Below are 22240 nucleotides of genomic sequence, written 5' to 3' on the forward strand. Positions count from 1 at the left end.
TGAGACCCTGTCTCTTCTACACAAAACACAAAATAAGGCTGGGGATATGTGTCTCAGTGATTGGGTGCCTGAGTTCAATCCCCGGTTCAACCCTCCCACCAAATAAATAAATAAATAAATAAAACTATACAAAATAAAAATGTCTTGGGAAAATGAATACGACTAAGACTATAAGCTAAACCAGATATGAGTACTAACCTATCTGCATTTACTTCTTCATTAGGGCATAGAGAATCAAACCAAATGACTCTAACAACATTCCCTCCAGGAAAGCTTCTCTTTGCCCTGCTGCTCAACAAAATTATTAGTGTAACAGAACTAGAGGCAGATAACAAACTAGAGTCAGTTAACAAGTAATAATGAAAAAAGGTAGTATATACTATTAACACGTTAAATAATATTCTATAGAATTCTCAGACCAGTCCATGAACTACCAAGTGCTGTTGAACAAGTCTTATCTTTAGGATCAAAAAAAAAAACCAGATAGAGACATGGAGCTCTGTTAGAATTCAGATAAATGACTTGGGTTCCCTAAGTCCTAGTGTTTTCGTTTCTAAAGGAATACACAGAAACAGCAAAGTAACTTTTGTGAGGAGAAAATAACATTTAAAGCACTCATTAAAGCTGGTTACCAATACTAATATAACATCAGCTGATATATGTTGTTTTAGATCTTTTTATAGCTCTGTACCCTTACCAAATCGTGTATAAGTATTAATAAATGGTTAACTTACTGCTTATTTTGTCTGATAGATTTAAGTTTTCTTATTAGTGATTGTGTTTCCTTATGAGTCTTCATAAGCATTAATGATAATGCTTAAATTGATATAATATAAAAAATTGCTCTAATAAAAATCAGTTAAAAGGGGCTGGGATTGTGACTCAGTGGTAGAGAACTTGCCCAGCACACGTGAGGCACTGGGTTCAATCCCCAGCACCACATTAAAAAAACTAAATAAACAAAATAAAGGTATTGTGAATATCTACTAATATATATATATATTATATACTAATATACTAATATATATATATATATATATTTTTTAAATCAGTTAAAATTCGTCATTCATTTACTCAAATACTTGAGGGCATGTTATTTGCTGAGCATTAATTATTCTAGATGACAATTAGAAAGTAACAGCTTCCCCCACCCAACTAAGTTTATCTGTTCATAAGCAATTTGGTCTCTTAATCACATCAGCTGCTACTGGTTTTTCTGAATAATAAAATATTTTTATAAAAACAAATTTTAAGAGAAAAATTATCTTACTTATTATATAAAAGAAAAATTACCAAAATACTAGGTAACTCAATCCCTCTCAATTATATAAAGAGAAATCTACCTTGAACTGAGAAAGCAACTCATCTCCTACGGTTAAAGGTCCTGGTTCATTTTCATGAGTTTCAGCCCTCTTCAAGATTTCATCTATATCCATTTCCTATAATTAAAAGACAAACTTTATTTTAAATACATGTGAATCTTTCCTTTCTATCATAAAGTACACATTCTGAGTATACATTTTTTTTTTTTAACCTGGGGCTCTTGTTCTTCTCCTTCAGGTTCCTTAAAAAGTTCCTCAGCACCAAACTTTAAAATGGCTGATAATTCTTCTTTATTGAAAGGAGTAGAACTAAAAACAAATAAAACAAATAAAAATGTTTAATTTTAATAGTTCATATTTACATAGCACTTTTATTACATTTACATAGTCACCTTTATAATTGTTACATAAGAAAATTAAATGGGGGAAGTTTTAATATAGTTATTTTTAAACTAAGGAACTTTTGAAGTGTAGAAGTTCATGAGAATAAATCTGTAGTGGAAAAACCAAGTACTGAAGGTACACACTCTGACTGAAATTAGTCTTCAAAAATATAGCACTTCAGTGATCCACTCAGTGATATAAAATTTTAGAAAAATGAGTTTAAGGTAACACTAAAATGGCATTTTTTTTATACTAAAGTAACCACCTTGATGGAGCAGAACCTGTGTGAAGTACAGTCTTGCCAGTTGTGTCCATTCTTTGAATTACAAGATGATCTAAAACCATCTTCTTTTTGGCCCTTTCAAGAATATCTTCTTCGACTGATCCCTTGGTAACTAGACGATATATATTCACCTGTAAAAACAGGCATGAGGAAGGAAAGTTGCAGTAAAAGGATTTGTTGTGCTAACCTGAAGTGCCCAAACATTAGTATATAATCTGGAACATCCAACATGACGTTTTCATTATTATAAGCAAAACAAATAAAAATAACAATATAGTTAAAGTTCTTCAATTTTAGAACTTTTTGAGAATATCTCTTTCTATTTTACAGTTTAGCTAACAGATTTTCTTCTCTATTTTTTTTGAAAAGTAATTCGTTATTTAAAGTTGATTTAGCTGGGAAAAAAGAAAAAAAATGGTAAATTTCTAATGATCTTATGGCAGTTCCTGTGATTCTGATGTTTCATCACTCATGAAATATAAAATTCTATGAACCTCTCCACAAGACAATGAAGAAGCCTCAACTACAAAACAAAGCTTCCCAAAATTGAAAAGGACTTCCTCTATTTTTTTAAAGTCAGAAAGAGGTTCTATATGGTTGGAATAGTTACAACAGTAATGAAATATTTTGTTACAGTGGTGCCAGTTGGTTGAACAAAATCTATAAAATGAAAGTAGCTTTTATGTGTGTGTTATCTTGTAAGCACAGGGACAATATATGGCTAATATATCAGCTACTGCTCAAAATCTCATTTAAAACAACCAAGTTATTTGAAGATAGTTAAGATAACTATTCTGTCTGACTCTCCAGGTATGGTAAACTGGTTTCCTCAATAACTAACTGGTTAAATACAATAGCAAAATGACTGTTTCCTCTATCTCCTGACGATCTTAAACAATTCTAAATACTAATCATAAAAAATATTCTAATCTAGTAAAATAACAGAAATCAGAAATACCTGTTTTTTTTGCCCAATTCGATGAGCTCTTGCCTGTGCCTGAAGATCATTTTGTGGATTCCAGTCAGAATCAAATATAACCACAGTGTCGGCAGAGGCTAAATTAATCCCTAAACCACCAGCTCTTGTAGAAAGCAAAAAGCAGAAATCCTATAAGAAAATGTAAATTAGCAAGATTTAAAATTCTAATAAGTGAATGAATAATAAAACCAAAAAAAAATTGATTTTGTAAATTAAAAAGAACTTTACTAATAAAATTGAAAATCAACATTGAAAATTAATATATAAACCTTTAGAAAGAGCAATAAACAATACTCCAAAATACAAATAAACCTGTTAATAATAAAAAACAAATTACTTTAGTATTTAATTATGGTAAAAAGAGGGAATGGAATAGGGGAGTGATGAGGCTTTGACTATATATGTAATGTTCATTACTTTAAAAAATAAAGGATAAGGTACATAACAAAGAATTCTAAATGAAAGTGGGTTATTCACTTCAAAGCAAATTAACTAACATGATGAAATGGTATTGTTAAGAAGAGTATAAAATTTTTCAGATTTAACAGAAAATAGACTTTTTTTAAAAAGCCATTTGTTAATAAAAACTAGCTAATACCAATAAATTTTTTAATCAAAGTATAAATATGACTACAGAAAATATAGGATTGAAACAAAATTTACAATTTTAAAGCATTCATACCTCTGATCCCTCAGCATTAAAATGATCTAGAGCTTGTTTCCTCAGCTCCCCTTTTATTGATCCATCTAATCTCTAGAATAAAACACATTAAAATAAAGCATATACCACATTCAAAATGTTAAAAAACAATTAAAATTATAAAATTAAGTATAAAAAGGCATATGCCCTTTACTACAACTTTATGAATACGAAGTACTATAATAAAACAATGTCCAGATCTTTCTCTAATCTGTGTTCTTTACCAATGATGGTTTCCAAGAGAATACATAGTATCAGCAGTCACACTGTTCTGCTTAAGACTCATTGTAGGAGATATGTTAATGAATACATATACCTGAAATAAGTTTCATGAGATGTACTATAGTTTCATAATTTAGAAGCTGTTTTGTCTCTTAAAATGTTGTTGAAACTCATTAAACTGATTCCCAGGATCCATTAACTGGTCACAATCCACACTTCAAAAAACATTGATAAAGTCCAGTGTGGTTACTGAACCAATAGCATTAGTGTCAACTAAGAACATAACAACTTAAAACTTGATCCTCACTCCACATCTATTGAATCAGAAGGGTTCAGCAAAAGCCCTCCTTCTAATTCTAATGCATGTTAAAGCTTTAAAGGCACTGAAGGCTTTATTCCAAAAGCCTGAATAACTATCTTGAATGCCTTGAGCAAGAGATTTGAATTTTCTCAGTGTCAACTTCTTTCTCAGTAAAATGGACATAACAATAAGTGCCTCCTTCACAGACTACAGAACTTAGCACAGTGCTTGACATACACTGAGTACTTCCTAAATATTAGCTGTTATTGGGCTGGGGGTGTGGCTCAGTATTGGAAAGCTTTGCTTGCACTCGCAAGGCCCTGGATTGAGTAAAAGGAAAAAAAGAAAACAAAATAAAAACAATGCTATTATTTTCACTTTAATTATAATCGACCTTTAATAAATTTGTTTTAGATTAGAAATAACTTGCTTACTGTGATCATGCATTCAGTGGGTGAGTTAAACTAGTATGTTGGGAAACTATGTCAACCTCTGCTTTGTTATTGTATAAAGTATTTTGAATAGTGAATGACATTTAATAATCATTTATAAAAATTCTCAGTGGACAAATTATAAAAATGAATGTCTGTAACCTGATAAAATATGCACAAACATTTTATAGAAAACATTATACTTAATGATGAATCATTATAATTATTATCAGTGTTGCTATTCAACATTGGACTAAATGTCATGGCCAATGCAGTAAGAAAAAAAGGTCTTTAATATATTAACAGAGACAATATAACTGTCCATCAAATGGAAAGCCTGAACGATTACTGCCTAAATTATTAAAATGCATCATATAACAAAGCTACCAGCTATAAGATTTTTTTTTTTTTTTTGAGAGAGAATTTTTTTAATATTTATTTTTTAGTTTTCGGCAGACACGACATCTTTGTTTGTATGTGGTGCTGAGGATCAAACCCGGGCCGCACGCATGCCAGGCGAGTGTGCTACCGCTTGAGCCACATCCCCAGCCCCAGCTATAAGATTAATAACCAAAATCAATGGTATTTTTGTAAGGCAGCAGAAAATAGCTAGATAATAACAAACCTAAAAGGTACTAGAGTTACAATAGTAAAACCAAAAACTCAGGAACTGAGATTATAATAAATGTATGTAAAAACATGTTTCTGGTTGATACTGGTTTGGGTCACTGAATGCAATTCTTATAACAAAGCAAACATTAAACCAGGCTGCCATTTTAGTGAAGTTTCAGAAAGGAGTAAAGGTATAAATATGTCCCTTTCAAAAATATTTTCAATAATCTGTTTTTTTTTAAAACCCACCTGTATCCCATTTTCCAAATAACTAGTGTTAAGAATTCCTGAACCTTTGCAGATTTTTGCAATGTAGATTAGTGTGTTTCTAAAATTTTTGCACCGTTTATTTATTATTCAGTTCATTTAGACCTACTAAGTTAGTTACCATGAATTTACCTACCATTCAGATTCTACCATTTCTTCCTTTCTCATGTATGTTCTGAAAAGTTTCTACCCACCAAGCCCCCAAGCACTATACTGCTATTTGAGTGACTTTCTAGAAGAACAAAGAAATAAGTGTGTGTGTTCAATTCACCATTTTTACAAGAGGCTCACTCTGTGAGTATATCTCCCAAGGAAAACAGATATTCACTTGGTATTTACTTGGTACCTGACAATGCCCCCCGCTTTTTTTCCAACAACCAGTGAACAGCAATCACATCAACTGGCTTAGCATGTAGACAACTTTACTTAACTGGGTTAAGGGAATTATCAAAGAATGACTGAGTCAGAGTCAAGTAGGACAAAGGGCACCAAGGCAATATGAAAAGACTGCTTTTTGTGGCCTGATTAAATGTGACCTTCCTCTTGAGAGTACAGAAGAAAATCCAAGGTGCCCTACGAGCTCTAACATAAGGAGAATGCCAATGGTTTATAAGGAAAAATAAACTAGGTATGACAGCAGTTATTTATTTAAAAAAACTTTTTTTTCTTTTTTGAGAGAGAGAGAATGAATTTCAATATTTATTTATTTTTTTAGTTTTCAGAGGACACAACATCTTTCTTTGTATGTGGTGCTAAGGATTGAACCCGGGCTGCATGCATGCCAGGCAAGCGCGCTACCGCTTGAGCCACATGCCCAGCCTGACAGCAGTTATTTATGACATGCCTTTTAGATTTCTTTTTTTTTTGCAAATGATGTTTAATATACACTGCTTGCTACTGACAGTTTTTTCAGGTTTTTCATTTCACATGTAGCTCAAAGTGATTGTTCATAATTGACATAATTTTAAAAATACTTTCTGAAAATGTTACTTTTAAAAAGATAATGGTTATAAGAACTTTTAGTTTCACTATACATATTTCTAACTTTAAAAAGAAAAACCTGAAGAACTGAGATTTTGGCTCAGTGGTAGAGCGCTTGCATGGGGCCTTCGGTTCAATCCTGAGCACCACATAAAAATACATAAAATAAAGCTATAAAAAAAAAAAAGAAAGGAAAAATCTGAGAAAAACACTTAAAATTACAACTAGAAAGCCCATAAGGATAGTGGTACATCATCTATTGTGGCATGGTCTCAAACAAAAAAAGTTAAAAGTAATTCTCTCCAGGAAATGATTTAGAACAAGAAGGAATTGATGGTAAAGAACTGCTTACAAGCAATTCTGTACTATTTTTTCCATTTGACCATGTACACAAAATAATTTATTTAAAAATATACCAGAGCAAGGCTAGAGGAGGAATGGAAAGGCAAGGAGTAGCTAAAGGATACAGAGTTTCTTTCTGAGGTGATACAAATGCTCTAAAACTGACATGGTAATGGTTGTACAAATCTGTAAAATATGCTAAAAAAGCAGTGAATGGTATATTTTAAGTGGAATATGGAAATTACATATCAAAGTGGTTTTAAAAACCCTCAAATAATGGTACTCTTCTACTATTTCCCTTAAAAAATTTTTCAATCTTGTTCATATCAACAAAAACCTGTCCTTCACAGCATTTACCATAGGGATAATGTTTATGTTCATTTGTAACTACCTATACTTTAATGTCTGTCTCCCACATCAGATTATGAATTCCAACAGAGCAGGGATTATGTGTAGTGAGTCTCTTACTTCTCCTATTTTACTATTAGCACAAAATACATACTATTTACTAACTGTACATACTGAATGTTAACTATGTTTCCGGCACTATTTATAAAAATGCTGTAAGGATTAAATATATTTAAGTATTGAGAAGAGCACCTGACTCTAATATCCACCTATTACAGTTTTCAAAATCTAAAGCAAGCATAAGACACTGAATTAAAAGGAAATTAAAGAAAGAAAAAGTGCTTTGTTGGTAAATATAAGGGAAAAGAAAAAGGGAATTATGACAAGTATTTTTTTAAAAACATATTTCTTCAAAGGCTAATACATTTTATGTAAAAATCCACTTCATTTACAAAATAATTTCCAAGTTAATTCTGTAAAATAAACTGAGGAATTAGATGAAACTTAAAAATGATAAAGAAATACTCACTTGAAAGGGGAATTGGCGATATTTTAAATATTCTGCAAGTATATCTAACATCCGCACCATTTGAGAAAAAATGAGAACGCGATTGCCTCGTTCTCTTAGGCGAATTAACAGCTTGTCAAGAAGAATCAATTTTCCGCTACTACGAATTAAGTGCTAAGGATACAATAAATTTAAACTGTTATAACACAGTAAAAGAAGCAAATGAAAAAAAAAACCACTTTCATTATTTTCAATTGAGATTGTGTATTTTCATAATGGTCTAAAAACAATTTCAGTTTTCAAAATTTTCTAGAACCTTTACCATTTTGCTATATTACATTAATTAAAATTGTCCCTTACCATTTAGCACATGGATTCTTTCATTTTTAGGAAGGAGTAAGAACTGTTTCGCTCTATTTGCTAGTTGTCATATACTATTTCTCCAAAATCTTAGCCAAAAACAGATGAAGAGCAATCCAACATTTAAATGAATAAGCAAATGTATTATACATTAGTATCTGATCCTGGTCCCCCAATGTACTACTTTGACTGGATTACAGATATGCTCTCATATTTTTAAATTTATCTTCCAGAAATAATGGAAAAAGGGAGGTTCTGGTGTTAAGATATTCTTTGGATTACTATTTGCAAATTCACAAATTCAGCATAATCATTTTTTCATAATTATGAATGTACTAATAGATTTTTTGCTGGGTAAATTACTATAATACATAGTTTGAGAAATGTTTATAAAACTGATCAAAATAATGATATATTAAAATTTTAAGTATTTTTATAATGACTAAAAAATACTCAAGACTATTATTAAAGTAAAACATTAACCAATGAGAATTTCTAACCAATATATTACGTAAGGCACTACACCATTTTCAGTTAAATTTAAATTAACATTCCTAGAATTTTGCTTTACCACAAAGTAATAGTCAAAAATTCTTACTTGTAAGGCCTCCTGTTTATTATAGAATTCATTATTATCTGGTGGTTTAATGAGGTAGCAATGGTTACAACATTTCTTTAGCTCCATCATTATGTTCAAAAAGCCTGAGGTACTGCCCTTGGAACCTTTGCTGAGGGCTTTGTAGTTCCTAGTTAAAATCCATCTTGAAAAAAAAATAATGAAAATGATGTTTAACAGAACAATAACAAGATGAATTCTGAAACCTTAAAAAAAAGAAACATAGTACAAGCAAAATTGTACTATTATGAAATTCACAACTGGATATACCACGGACTGAATCTCATTCATAAGACTCATGGGACTCTTTGTTATGTTAATCATTAACTGTACATAGAAAAGGCTTTATGTAACATTGTATGGGATAGTGTATTATAATAGGGATAGTGTATTAATCCTCCCACTCCAATATTTGCTACAAAGATGGCCAACTGTATCATCTACTTGAACCTTCTTACAGTTTTACTGCCTTAGACAGCTTCTGAAATTAGACCTTTTACTCACACCTAAAAGAAACCTCATAATACCTGGTCTCAGCCACATTGCCTTCTCTAAATTACATTTACACAAAAATATGCAACTTACAGAAGAACTTTTGGTGCTACTAGTCCAAACTACATAAAACATTTCCTTTTTACCATTTATTTAGCACATGGATTCTTTTTTCCATCTTTTACTTTCTTATTCCATCTTTTACTTTCTTCCTTTCTTATAAAATTCATCTTTAAAGAGCTGTGAAAATCCCAAACTATCTAGTTTATATATTTTTTACTAGCCTTCTTTACCACCAGTTATTTAGTATCTCCCTGCATCGGGCTAAAAAGCAAAATAAAACCCAGGGACAATGCTCAATGCTAGAAGAGGTAATAAAGGCTAAAAGACTTTTTTTTTTTCTTCCAAAAAGAATTTCTAAAACCTTTAACATACATTTATGGCAGTAATTTAGGATCTTAGTTAATGAAACGTACCTGGAAGAATCTAATGTTCAAGTTTAATGATATATGACTAGCACTGAGAATTAGAAGAAATTGTATCTTCTGTCTACTTTTCCTTATATTTCCAAATTTTCCATAAACATTCTTAAAAAACAACTCCATACCAGAATTAGAATATTATCATTTGCACTACAAAACATACTCATCATAAATTAAAAATCTGAATCTAGGGCTGAAAAGTTATGGCTCTTCTACAACCCTAGGGCTGGGGTTGTAGCTCAGTGTGGTACAGAGCTTGCCTGGCATATGTGAGGTACTGGTTCGATTCTTAGCACCTTATATAAAGAAGTAAAATAAAAGTCCATAAACAACTAAAAAATAAACAAACAAAAAAACACCTGACTTTGAACAGGAGCTATCTCCCCACACATAGAAAATAAGATATTTTAAACTATTTTATGGAGAGTACTATACAAAATCTACACTGGAAAAATTCTATAGAATAACTTTTTCTTATCATATAAGTTTTAGGGGGAAAAAAAAAAAGAAGGGGGAGCCCTATAGATAAATGGATGTATTTCAATCCTGATTGAATTAAACTTGAAAAGCAAAGTTTGGGACAATAGATTAAAAAAATTTAAACATCATATCCAATGCTAATAAAGAAACTATTATTAAACTTTCAAGTGGAATACTAGAACTTGTTTATTAATCAATTATAAGAGAAACACGGAAAAAACATGAGTGGATGAAACTACTGTACCTCTCTGATTTGCCTCAAAAGAATATGAAGTAGGAGAAATGAGGATGGCTAGCAATGAAGCAAGAGTAGTTATGAGTCAAAAATTAAGCTGAAAGGTACATGGAAGGAAAATTTGTTGTAGCTTAGATATGTGGCATTCCTCCAAAAGCTCATGTCTGAGACACAATGCAAAAAGTATAGAGGTGAAATGATCAGATTTTAAGAACCTAATCAGTACATTAATGCCCTGACTGGGATTAACTGGGTGGCAACTACAGGCAGGTATTGTGTGACTAGAGAAAGAAGTAGATCATTGGGAGTATTGTGAGGGGAGCAATCTCTTTATCTGCTTTCCTCCACCTCCTGTCTTACTTCATCAGTCATCTATGAACTGTGACGTATGAAACTCTAAGCCCCCAAATAAACTTTTCCCACTCTAATTGTTCTTGTCAGATTTTTTGGTCACTGTGACAAAAAGCTAACTAAAATAATTTTATTACCCTATTTTTGTGTATCTTTGAAATTTTCCCTAGTTAAAACCTACAACTTTTGTAATAAGTATAATTTTAAGAGCATGATACTTAGACTTGAAACAGATGAAGCAATGTGCTTTATTTTATGCAATTAAATATTTAAGCAGATGACAGGACATTTGATTCTTTAAATAAATGGTACTATATAGATTTTGACATGCAAAATATACACAAAAAGTTATGGCTCTTCTTCATAAAGCAGGGGGGCCTAAAATTTTGTCTTAATTTTTTTTAAACCTCCATCTGTCAATTCTTATAATTATAATACCTTAATATCATGGAAACCCTAACACTTAAAAAAATTATGTAACAGTATAACATCTAGAAAAGAAACAAAATGACCTGTTAGAAGATGATTCAGTCTTACATTACCCACAATTTGAAGGTGCCATTATATCTCTTTCTCTATGCCCCATTATGTCATAAGACAAACCCCATTCTAAAATTCAAGAGTTGGTACCCTTAAGGATCCTATTTGTGAGGAGGGTGGGAACACCAAGACAAAAACATGGAAGTCAACCAGAATTAAATATTTGAAACAGGTGTTCTGTGTACAGCTTACTTGTAATATTGTTTCTGTAAAGCGCTCATTTCCATTCTTAAAATCTGCTCAACCTTGGCAGGAAGAGATTTTTCTACATCTTTCTTAACTCGGCGTAACAGAAATGGCTCCAGTTCTTTGTGGAGGCTTGCATAACCATACTCTCTCCCTTTCCCATGTTCTTCTTCAAAATCTTCCCAGGAAGAAAACCTTTAAAATTTAAAATAATGGAACAATAAAAAAAAAAAAAAAAAAAAAAAGTGGATGAGATTTTCCAGGGTAGTCGTAAGAATTTTCCTCCCTTCAATTGTATATACTTATAAAAGTAAAATATGAGTTTTATAAGTCATGATTCCCTTTGAGCTTAAATCAGAAGTATTTAAGTATGAAAGCAATTATTACTGAAGTATTTCTCACAAATAAAAATTTAGCCAGGTATCGTGGTACATGCCTGTAATCTCAGAGGCTAGGGAGGCTGAGGCAGGAGAATTGTGAGTTCAAAGCCAACCTCAACAGCCCTGTATCTAAATAAAATATAAAAAAGGACTGGGGATGTGGCTCAGTGGCTAAGCACCCCTGCGTTCAATCCCCAGTACCAAATAAATAAATACATACATTTAAAGCTATGAATCTATTATTAAAAAATGTGCATGCTCCCATCACGAAGTTATTTAACTTTTTCTAGTCTATTTTTCCTTTTTTGTAGAATGGGATTATCAGCAGCTTGTTGTTCTTTTTACTACTACAACTCAGTATGAAGAACAGTACTATTTTGATTTTCAAGCAACGTATATTTTGAGCATGGGTAAATCAATTGTTGTAATTTATTATACATGGCTATGTACAAAAATTTAAAAATTAAAATGCCACAAACCCCAAATAGTATCTCACCCCATCTCCTTTTATTCTTCTCAATAATCTGTGAAACAATGTTTTAGAGCAATAAAACCACTAACTGATTTTTATTACCTGCATTAATTTTTTTCCATCCAACATTAGCATACAAAATCATGACTAAAATTGTATGTCCCAAATTAGTCTTACTTTTCTGGCATAATGAAATGTAGTAATGACCACAGCTCTTTGAGGGAGTTTTGTAGAGGAGTTCCAGTAATAAGCAGACGGTGATTCGATTTAAAATCTATTAAAGTTTTATAAAGAAGGGAGTCATCATTTTTTAGTCTATGTGCTTCATCAACACCTATGAATGCCCAATTCAAACCACCAAGGAATGCCTTAAAAGAAACAAAAGAGCACAGTTAATATTGAGAAAAAAATGGAATTTAAATTTAGTATTCCTCTTTGATGTGAATTCAGGTTAAAACAAACTAAATTAAAAATAAATTCTGTCTAATTTCCAAATAGAAAAATAATTTTTATTTCAAGATTTATTGGAGTCTTTAAATCAAGTAACACTTCATACTAAATGTTTTTTCTATGACTAATTTAACCATTAGACAGGAGCAAATATCAGGTTGAAATTTATACTAGCTTATATAATGATGAGAAAGGAAAAACTAATAATACCATTTAGAACTTTACAAGATTTTAAATCTTGGTGGTGGTGCACACCTGTAATCACAGTGGCTCGGGAAGCCGAGACAGGATGATCGCAAATTCAAAGTTAGCCTCAGCAACATACACAGGCCCTAAACAACCTAGGGAGACCCTCCCTATCTCAAAAAAATAAATAAATAAAAGGGCTAGGGATGTGGCTCGTTGGTTGAGCACTAAACAAATCCTAAGTCCAATGAAGGTCTCCATTAATGTCAATTTGGAACAGTGTCTTATTCCAACTGCAGGTATTATTTACTACTTGACTTTTATGTACTATATAGATCTCTATCCAATATATAAATTTAGAACTCTAACAGGCCTGATTCTGCTGCTTAATAACTGTGTGATCTTAAGACAATTTCATTAAATTCTAGGAGACTCAATATTTCTATTCAATAAAGTAGAAACAACAAATAGAATGTAGAAGAGAGAATTTATTGACACAGTAGCTGTAAAGCAATTAATACAGTGCTTCATAAAGTGGTAGTTTCATCGTGTTAAGCATCATTCTCCTCTCTAAAATGCTTACAAATCAACAGACACTACAAACTGGTTTAAGTGAAGAGTTGGCAAGCATTTTCCATAAAGAGTTAAAATCACAAATACTTTAGGATTTGCAGATCAAAATGTGGTCTCTATCACATATTCTTTCTATATAATCATTTAACTGTAACCCTTTTAAAAGGTTAAAAATCATTCTTAGCTCAAGGCCCACAAGCTGTAGTTTGTTGGCCTGGGTCATGATTTAAGTTATCCTTTCATACTGTCTACAAACATACAATAAAGGCAAAACTGACATATACAAACAAACAACAACAAAAGAGATAATACATACCTTATCCTTCAATAAAATTTCATAAGTTGTTAAAAGTATATTAAATTTTAACCGTTTGGTCTGGGGATGCATCCACTCATGTGTTCGTATCTATTAAGAAATTTTAAAGATAATTAAGAGAAAATTAAGCAAATTATTCTTTTCCTTGAATATCTAAAACAAAAGCCACTCATAATACATACACACACAAAAACCTGTGAATGTTTATACAACAAAAATTATTTTTAATGTCCTACATGCTGTATTAATCTCATCATGAAATACAAACACTGTATCATACAAACATCTTATTTAAAAAAAGAAACAAACATCTTTTTAATACACACCTTCACTGAAGAAAGATCTCATTTAATAAAACCTAAGAAATTTATTTAATATTAACATTTATGGATGAATATCTGGAGTTTTCTTCACAATGGGAGGGCAATAATATGTAGAGGTATAGAAGAAACAAAACTGGCAACGAATTAAAATTGTGAAGTGACACTGTACTGACAGCTTTGTATATCTGAAATTTTCTATAAGAGTTGGAAAAAATACATATGATATCTAAACCTTATTTGATTTTGATTATATCCAATTTTTATTGTATCTAATTATGATATTTTATTATTTTTATTTTATCTTTGTGGCAAATTCTATGCTAGAATTAAGGCTACAAACCAGACACGGAGGCACATGCCTGTAATCCTACCTACTTGAGAGGATGAGGCAAGAGGATTCCAAGTTTGAGGCTAGCCTCAGCAATTCACTGAGACCCTGTTTCAATATAAAAAGGGCAGGGGATGAAGCACAGTGGTAAAGGGCCTCTAGGTTCAATCTCCAGTACCAAACAAATGAACAAAACAAAAAGAATGAACTACAGAAACAAAACAAAAAAGATAAAATACTCATGGTCAAAGACAGTATTTCCAGATTTTAAATCTGTGGGGAAACAACTTACCATGTTTCTGCTGTTAATATCACCTAAATAAACCACAGCATTCATTTGGGAAGCCCATGTCTGAATCTCCCTTTGCCAGGATGTGAGAGTAGAAAGTGGTACTACTAACAGAAAAGGTCCATATAACTGATGTTCATGAAACAAATAGTTCAAAAATGAGATCGTCTGTATTGTTTTTCCAAGGCCCATTTCATCAGCAAGTATGCAACTATTTCCTCTACAAAGTTAAAAAACAAAAAATTTTAAAATAAGTATGTAATAAAGATTCAATACATACAGAAGGCTTTTCATATCATGTGGACACATTTATATGAACATACGTATGATCTATTAGAGATAAAGTCCAGAGATACTAAATAATTATAAAAAGTATCTAGGAAGAACACAGGTGAAAAATGCAACTAGGAGTTATGTATATTCTCAAGAGCAGAAACTATAAGATATGGAAAACGTGGACTAAATTATTACTGTAAATAACTATAGAAAAGAGAAATATTCTAGAAATAGTGTGGGATGAGACTGTACATGATATTTAAATTGAATAAAAACACACTGAAAAATTCCAACAATTAAACAAGATATACTATATAAGTCCCTTCTTTCTAGTATGTAATAAAAACTATTTATAAAAAACGGGGAATGAATATAAAATCCCAAAGGGCTTTATCCTTTATAATATTGGAAATCTTCTCTAACTTTTTATAAAATTTTTAATCTCAAAATGATTTTAAAATATACTTACTTGCACCATGAGTGAGCAAGCCAATTTAAACCATTCAGTTGATAATCTCTCAATTCCAAACCCTCATGTCCTCCAATATAGGATGGTTGCTTCTTCAAGGCTACAAACCTTGGTCTCTGTTTTAATACCTGTAGTGGAAATAAATATTAACTTACAGAATTACTAAATATGAGAAATTATACTAAAAGATGAAAATTTCAGCTTTCACCACTAACTATAAAATTCCATGTAAAGTCATCAATTTCAGAGAGTCACTACTCAAAATGTATCTGAAGATTTAGTCAAGACTATTTTCTAGGATTCTAACAAAAACACAGTGAAATATTCTGCCCTCTTCTTGAATAAACAAATGAAAGAAATCAACTCCTGTAAAAATACATGGGACTCAAGTATTCACAAGCAAAGACTATGTTAGATTCATTCATAGCCATTCCTCCATCCTTCATCTAAAAATAAACCATAATACTTGTTTAGCATTCTATTACATTTCTGATTTTAAAAATACCATAACAGGGCTGGGGATGTGGCTCAAGCGGTAGCGCGCTCGCCTGGCATGCGTGCGGCCCGGGTTCGATCCTCAGCACCACATACAAACAAAAATGTTGTGTCTGTCGAAAACTAAAAAATAAATATTAAAACTCTCTCTCTCTCTTTAAAAAAAAAAAAAATAACAAACCCAAAAACTATCACCAATAACTTCATACCAACTATGAAGATTTCAAAAGTATTAGGCCAGATAGTCCAGGATATTTTCTTATGAGTGTGTCTCTCTTTTCCTTTCCTGCCTTCAGAGAAAATATCTGCTATTTTTAAACCCCTCTAGTCTCAAGGAAGATTTCCCTATTTTATTTCCCCAGTTTATTCCCCACAATGATCACCATCACCACCATCAATATTTCATCTTTCTGACACAATGTCACTCAATAAAGACAAAAGTCAACGCCACAGGGCTGGAGTTGTGACTCAATGGGCGGCACTGGGCTCGATTCTGAGCACCACATATTAATTAATTAATTGATTGATTGATTAAAGGTCCACCAACAACTAAAATATATGTGTAAACATGAAATTTAAAAAAAAAAAGTCAATGCCACATCTAAGACCATATAGCAATTGGAAGACCCTTACTTCCTATAAGACCTATTAACCAAAAAGTAGTCTCCTTAAGTATGTCTGAAATCAAAATACAAGCCTACTTAGACCTGTAGAATTTGTGATGCATAAAAATATCTTCATTGATTAAAAATGTCAAATAATACTCACTTTGCAATCTTTAAAGGGAGTGGTTTTTGATTGGTTCCTACTAAAATACTCGTCAATGCATGCTTGAAACTTTTTAGAAATGAGAGCTCCATCTTCCCAGCTGCACTCTGAGTATGGAAGCCCCTGCCATTTGCAATAATAATCAGGATAACCAGCTGCTGACTTTTGATTGGAATGAGCTGTGAGATAAATTAGTATTTATTTTATCTTTTGACATTTAACTTTTAGAAACAAATTCTCAGCAAAGGCCACACAAGTAAAAATTAATCATCTGCTTTATTAATACTATCATTTTTCAAATATACAATTAATACTATATTTGACATGTAAACATCAAACTTACGACATTTTAAAATTTTTCAAGTATACATACAATAAAAGTTTTATCAGAATCATTTATTACTAACCAATTATACGTTCCACTATTTGATACTGCTTATGTAGATCATCTGTAAGCTCTTGTTGGCAATTATAATATTCCACATCTTCTGGTGAAGCATTTTTCAACCTGAAAAATTTTAATCCAAGAATAGACTTCAAAATCTCCTCTAAATCACTTATCCTACTAAACACTTATCACAAACACTTATCAGTTAAGCACACAAGCTCCCATTTTACCACTTCATCAACATAAGACAAGCTTGTACAATGAAGAAATTGAAACAAATGGAGCATCATTAATTTTTAACTTTACAAATTTGTAATTTTTAATGAATTATATATGTTTTTACACACACACACACATATATATATAAGAGAGAGAGAGAGAGAGATTAGATATACACACACACTTGTTATCAAGGAAAAATTTGGATATGGCTACCCTAAGAGCTTTCTCTTGAAATGGCATACTATAGATCAGGTAGTTATTTTAGTTCTTGAATATATATATTTTTATTACCAAAAAGCTTAGTGGAATCTTTGAATTATAAATATGTGTGTGGGGTGGGGGGCGGTTTACACAGCATGCTTACCATCTTTTTGTTTCTTGATCTTTTTTCTTATAATTATCCAATTTTTTCATTCCTCTAACATTCTGCTGCTTAAGGGTTTCTTCTGTCTCCCAGGTGTTGTGGATATGCGACCATCCTTTCCATTTAATTAAATACTGGATTTCTCCTGGCTCCTTATTTTTTTCAAATCCTGCATTTGGGTCACCATCTGCTTCAACTGCATAGATGGTGGTAGTAGCACCAGTAGCTAAAAACAAAAGTACAAGCCCTTCAACATAACTGTTATAGGATTAGGATTATTTCCTTTCGACTCTAAATTTCAAGAATATTAATACAAAACAAACCTCTTATATAAGCGAATAATCAGTACAGAAATTTATGTCAAGTTATATTATACCTAAAAGCAATTCAGAATTTTAGAAATAAAGATTATTTAAATTTAATACCCTTACTTTTTTTTTTTTTTTTTTAAAGAGAGAGAGAGAGGGAGGGAGAGAGAGAGAATTTATTTATTTATTTTTTTAGTTTCTGGCGGACACAACATCTATGCATGTGGTGCTCAGGATCCAATCCGGGCCGCACGCGTGCCAGGCTAGTGCGCTACCTCTTGAGCCACATCTCCAGCCCCAATACCCTCATTTTTAAAATTCAAAAAATAAACAAGGCCAAAACACAGTGGAGCATCCAAGATTACATGCCAATTTACAATATTAACAATTAGGAGGCTGTTTTTCTTGTTAGTTTGTTTTTAATTTTGAGATAACTTCCCCAGGCTGATCTCAAATTTGCAATCCTCCTGCTTCAGTCTCCCAAGTCACTGGATTACAGGCATGCACCACCACATTCAGATGATTTTTAATTATTTTAATGTTATATTTTAAAACTACATCTCTAGGTAACTAAAAATAACCTACTATTTAAGATGTATAAAAAATATTTCAAAATCCAAACACTTTGTATAACTGAAAATACTTAAATAGCAACTGATTATTTAGGTATAAGAGAAAAATTTAAATGCATAAGTTTGAAATTTTCCAAATATCCATATCATATGACATGAGGTCAAGTGAATAGTTTCTGAAAAGATCTAAAAATAGTTTTATAGCAAATAATTAAAACAAAAGAAAAATCCACCATCTTGGCTTTCAAATTTTAAAAAAATTAAGAAGTACTTTAAATAACAAACAATAAAATGCTTTTTTGAAAAATACCTCCTTTTCTCCCAATCCGACAATCCATAAACTTTTCTATTGTTTCAAATTCTTCTTCCTCAGGTTGAGGAACATCCTCTCCACACACTTCCAGTAGATCATCAGAATCTGTTTTCATTTCTTCATCTTCCTTATAGCTAACATTGACAGTTGCTTGGCGACGAGAACTTCTTTTATCATTATCATAATCTTCATCATCATCATCATCATCAGATGAATCAATCTGCCTCTTTTTCTGTCCAATAATCTTTTTTCCATTTTTTGACTTAGAGCTGAGGAAGAGCAGGAGGTTTTTTTTTTTTTTTTTTTTTTTTTAAAAAAAAAAAAAGACATTTTAAAGCAAGTTTTGAGGAACTATAGAAAAAGGATGAATACCTTCTGTAACTAATAATTTTTCAAACCAATAACATAATGCACTTACCGATTCTGAGGTTTTCTGCTTTTGACTTTGTTTTGGGGTTCATAATCCGATTCTGTTTCATCACAACTGCTTTTATCTCTCTCTTCAGATTCTGAATCTGAACCAGACTGAGATGGAGATCCTGACCCAGACATCTGCCAATCTTCACTGTATATAAAATTTATAAAGTATTTTTACTTAAACATACATAAGTTATGTATGATAAAATACAAAGATGAGCGACTACTCTTCCAGTTAACATAAAAAATATTATTCCTTTTACCTATGCTAGAAAATATTAAATGTCTGTAAAATAACACTGGAAAATATTCTTCACAGATTTCTCTCTTCAGATTTTTATTAATTATTTAGATACCTCAAATGAACTGTACATAAAAATGGTATCTGATTCTCATTATAGATGAAAATGTACTATGCTAACTCAAAAGAGCCACAGGTTTAGTTTTGAAAATCTTGTAAAATTATTCCATTTGCCCTCTCAAAAAACAAACCCAATTTCTTTCGTTTTAATTTTCTGCAGACTGTGATTTGTAAAATGTCTTAATAAACTGAATTTAGTAATGGTATATTTTCATTAAGAAAAGCTTATTTAGAAAAAAGTGTTTAAAAAAATAAAAAAATTACCAATAGTATCATCTCAATCAATATTCAACAATTATCTATTACTATTTTTAGTCATTTAATCTATTTCTTTCCAATTCACATGTAGAGAATAAAATATTGGATGCACATGTCAGTGTTATTAGATAAAGTTGAAATAAAACACACGTATATTAAATTCTTACACGTACAGGTTGAATATCCCCAATTCAAATAAAAAATCTGAAATTTTTTACCATCATCATATTTGGGATGTTTCAGATTTGGAAATATTTCAGATTTTTAATTTTAAGGTTAAGGATGGTCAACTGGTAAAGTCTGTAAATATCCCAAAGTGTGAAAAAACAAAAACGTGAAACACTTTTGGACTCAAGCACTTCAAATAGGTATAATCAACCTATATTATATCTTGCATTGGCTATAGCTTTTGCTCCATTGCTCTGTGTCTCTTGAATTAATCAGGAGTATGCTAAAGATTATAAAAACACAGATAAAATCTGATTATGAAAGTAAATAACAAAAGCAAATTGTTATCTTGAGATCTTTTTAGGGTTTGGACACTGAATGTAGCAATATGCAGGCCATATGAAAAAATCTATTATATGTTTTTTAAATTATTTATATTGAAGTAAATTTATCAAAACCATACATTTTAAGAAATGTATACTTAGGGCTGGGTTTGTAGCTCAGTGGTAGAGCACTTGCCTTACATGTGTGAGACCCTGGGTTTGATCCTCAGCACCACATAAAAATAAATAAATAAATAAATATATAGTCATTTTAGGTTTAAAAATTAATAACTCAGTGAAAGATTTAAATAGTTGAAGAGACAAAATATTTGAAATTGCACTTATTTTGCTTTAGAAACTAGAATACAGGGCTAGCTCAGTGGTAGAGTGCTTAACTAGCATGTATAAAACCTTGGGTTAGACTGTTAGCCCTGCAAGAAAAGGAAAAACAACCTGAAAAGTAGAAGACCACAGATTTGGAGTAGCTTAGAGTTAAAAACAAAAAGAAAACATTCAAAGATATAATGAATGAATTTTCAAAAAGTAATAAAAAATATGAATTCTTATATTAAAGATATATGAATCCTGTGGGAAAAACAACATATCCAAACACAGATAACAAAGTGAATATTCTAAATATCAAAGACCAATAGAACATTTAGAGATCAAACAACAGAACAATGCTTCTAAAGAATGAGAAAAAAAAAATCATTTCAAATGTATATAAACTCAGAATCTGAGGTACTTAATGAGTCATGGTTTTATGCAAATACAGTAAGTTTCTAATTGATTTCTTTCATGTCAGTGAAGTAAATTTCATGTGCAGATAAATAGTAAGGATAATTATTAACATAAATTAACAATCATCAATCACCCTATGATCCCTATACTCCTAAATTTCCCAAGTTATTAAGATTTTTTGACATTAAGGCTAAGTAGATCTTTAAAATTTATAAATATTTAGGGGTAAGAATTATAAGAGATAAAGAAGTGGCACAAAAATCTAAGAAAGATAAATGTTATGGGTTAATGGTTTAAATCATAAATGCCATGAACAAAGAAGTTCTAAAAGTCTATTTTTGGCAACAACTTTCATAAAGAAATACAAAGTTATTAGTATTTTCCTGATGCAAAAGTAGTCAGCTGAACAAAATGACATACTCTTTATGCTTTTTCCTCTTGACCTCACTTGATGAATCATCAGAATCTTCACTGCTAGAGGAATCCTGCAAAGAAAAATTTTTAAAATGTCATTCATAAATGTTTAAAATTTAACAAAGCCAGCTATGCTATATAATATTCACTTTGCTAATAAGAGTATGCTTAAGTTCTTTTCTTTTTGTTCTATGTTCTTATATTTACAATAGCCGGCTTAAAGTAATTAATAACATTTTATTGGGAATTGAGATAACAAAATCAGATAAATATCATAATGTCAGCACTTTGTATAAAACCTTAAAATCTACCATCTCAGGTGATCATTACTGCTGTGTAGTATAGCCACAACAAGGAATTTGGTATTCCAAATTTTGAAATAACATTATTCTTCAACAGTAGATAATTTTTGACACAGTTCTATCTGAATGTTTCTATCCAAACACACATTTATGTATACTTATACACACACACAGAGAATCTACATTATTTATAACTGCAGTCTAGTCTTTAAAAACTATTATGAGAATAATTTAGTTTTTTACTAGCCACAATATGAAACCAATCTATGTTGGCTTATATACACTAAGGGAATATTATTCAGCTACAAAAAACAATTTTATCATTTGCAACAAGACAGATGG

At 31.1% G+C, this 22240-nt stretch overlaps 1 protein-coding gene across 2 annotated transcripts in view; it reads right to left on the bottom strand.

Moving 5' to 3' along the window:
- Chd1 (chromodomain helicase DNA binding protein 1) overlaps window positions 1–22240 on the bottom strand; it is a 70203-nt gene that overhangs the window by 24620 nt on the left and 23343 nt on the right. For both annotated transcript variants that reach the window (XM_046428988.2, XM_046428979.2), the window contains exons 5-22: window positions 21603–21667; window positions 19333–19479; window positions 18912–19183; window positions 17722–17947; window positions 17155–17255; window positions 16748–16926; window positions 15485–15612; window positions 14743–14959; window positions 13800–13889; window positions 12452–12642; window positions 11429–11617; window positions 8639–8801; window positions 7702–7854; window positions 3651–3722; window positions 2948–3097; window positions 1972–2120; window positions 1535–1631; window positions 1344–1439 (exon numbers count right to left, since the gene is read on the bottom strand). In XM_046428988.2, the coding sequence (XP_046284944.1) occupies window positions 1344–1439; window positions 1535–1631; window positions 1972–2120; window positions 2948–3097; window positions 3651–3722; window positions 7702–7854; window positions 8639–8801; window positions 11429–11617; window positions 12452–12642; window positions 13800–13889; window positions 14743–14959; window positions 15485–15612; window positions 16748–16926; window positions 17155–17255; window positions 17722–17947; window positions 18912–19183; window positions 19333–19479; window positions 21603–21667 (2685 nt within the window). The remainder of the gene's footprint in view (window positions 1–1343; window positions 1440–1534; window positions 1632–1971; window positions 2121–2947; window positions 3098–3650; window positions 3723–7701; window positions 7855–8638; window positions 8802–11428; window positions 11618–12451; window positions 12643–13799; window positions 13890–14742; window positions 14960–15484; window positions 15613–16747; window positions 16927–17154; window positions 17256–17721; window positions 17948–18911; window positions 19184–19332; window positions 19480–21602; window positions 21668–22240) is intronic.

The sequence above is a fragment of the Marmota monax genome, unplaced genomic scaffold, assembly GCF_021218885.2.
Source record: "Marmota monax isolate L192 unplaced genomic scaffold, Marmota_monax_Labrador192_F-V1.1 WCK01_AAM20220418_F8-fsc00018, whole genome shotgun sequence".
NCBI classification, from domain to species: Eukaryota; Metazoa; Chordata; class Mammalia; order Rodentia; family Sciuridae; genus Marmota; species Marmota monax.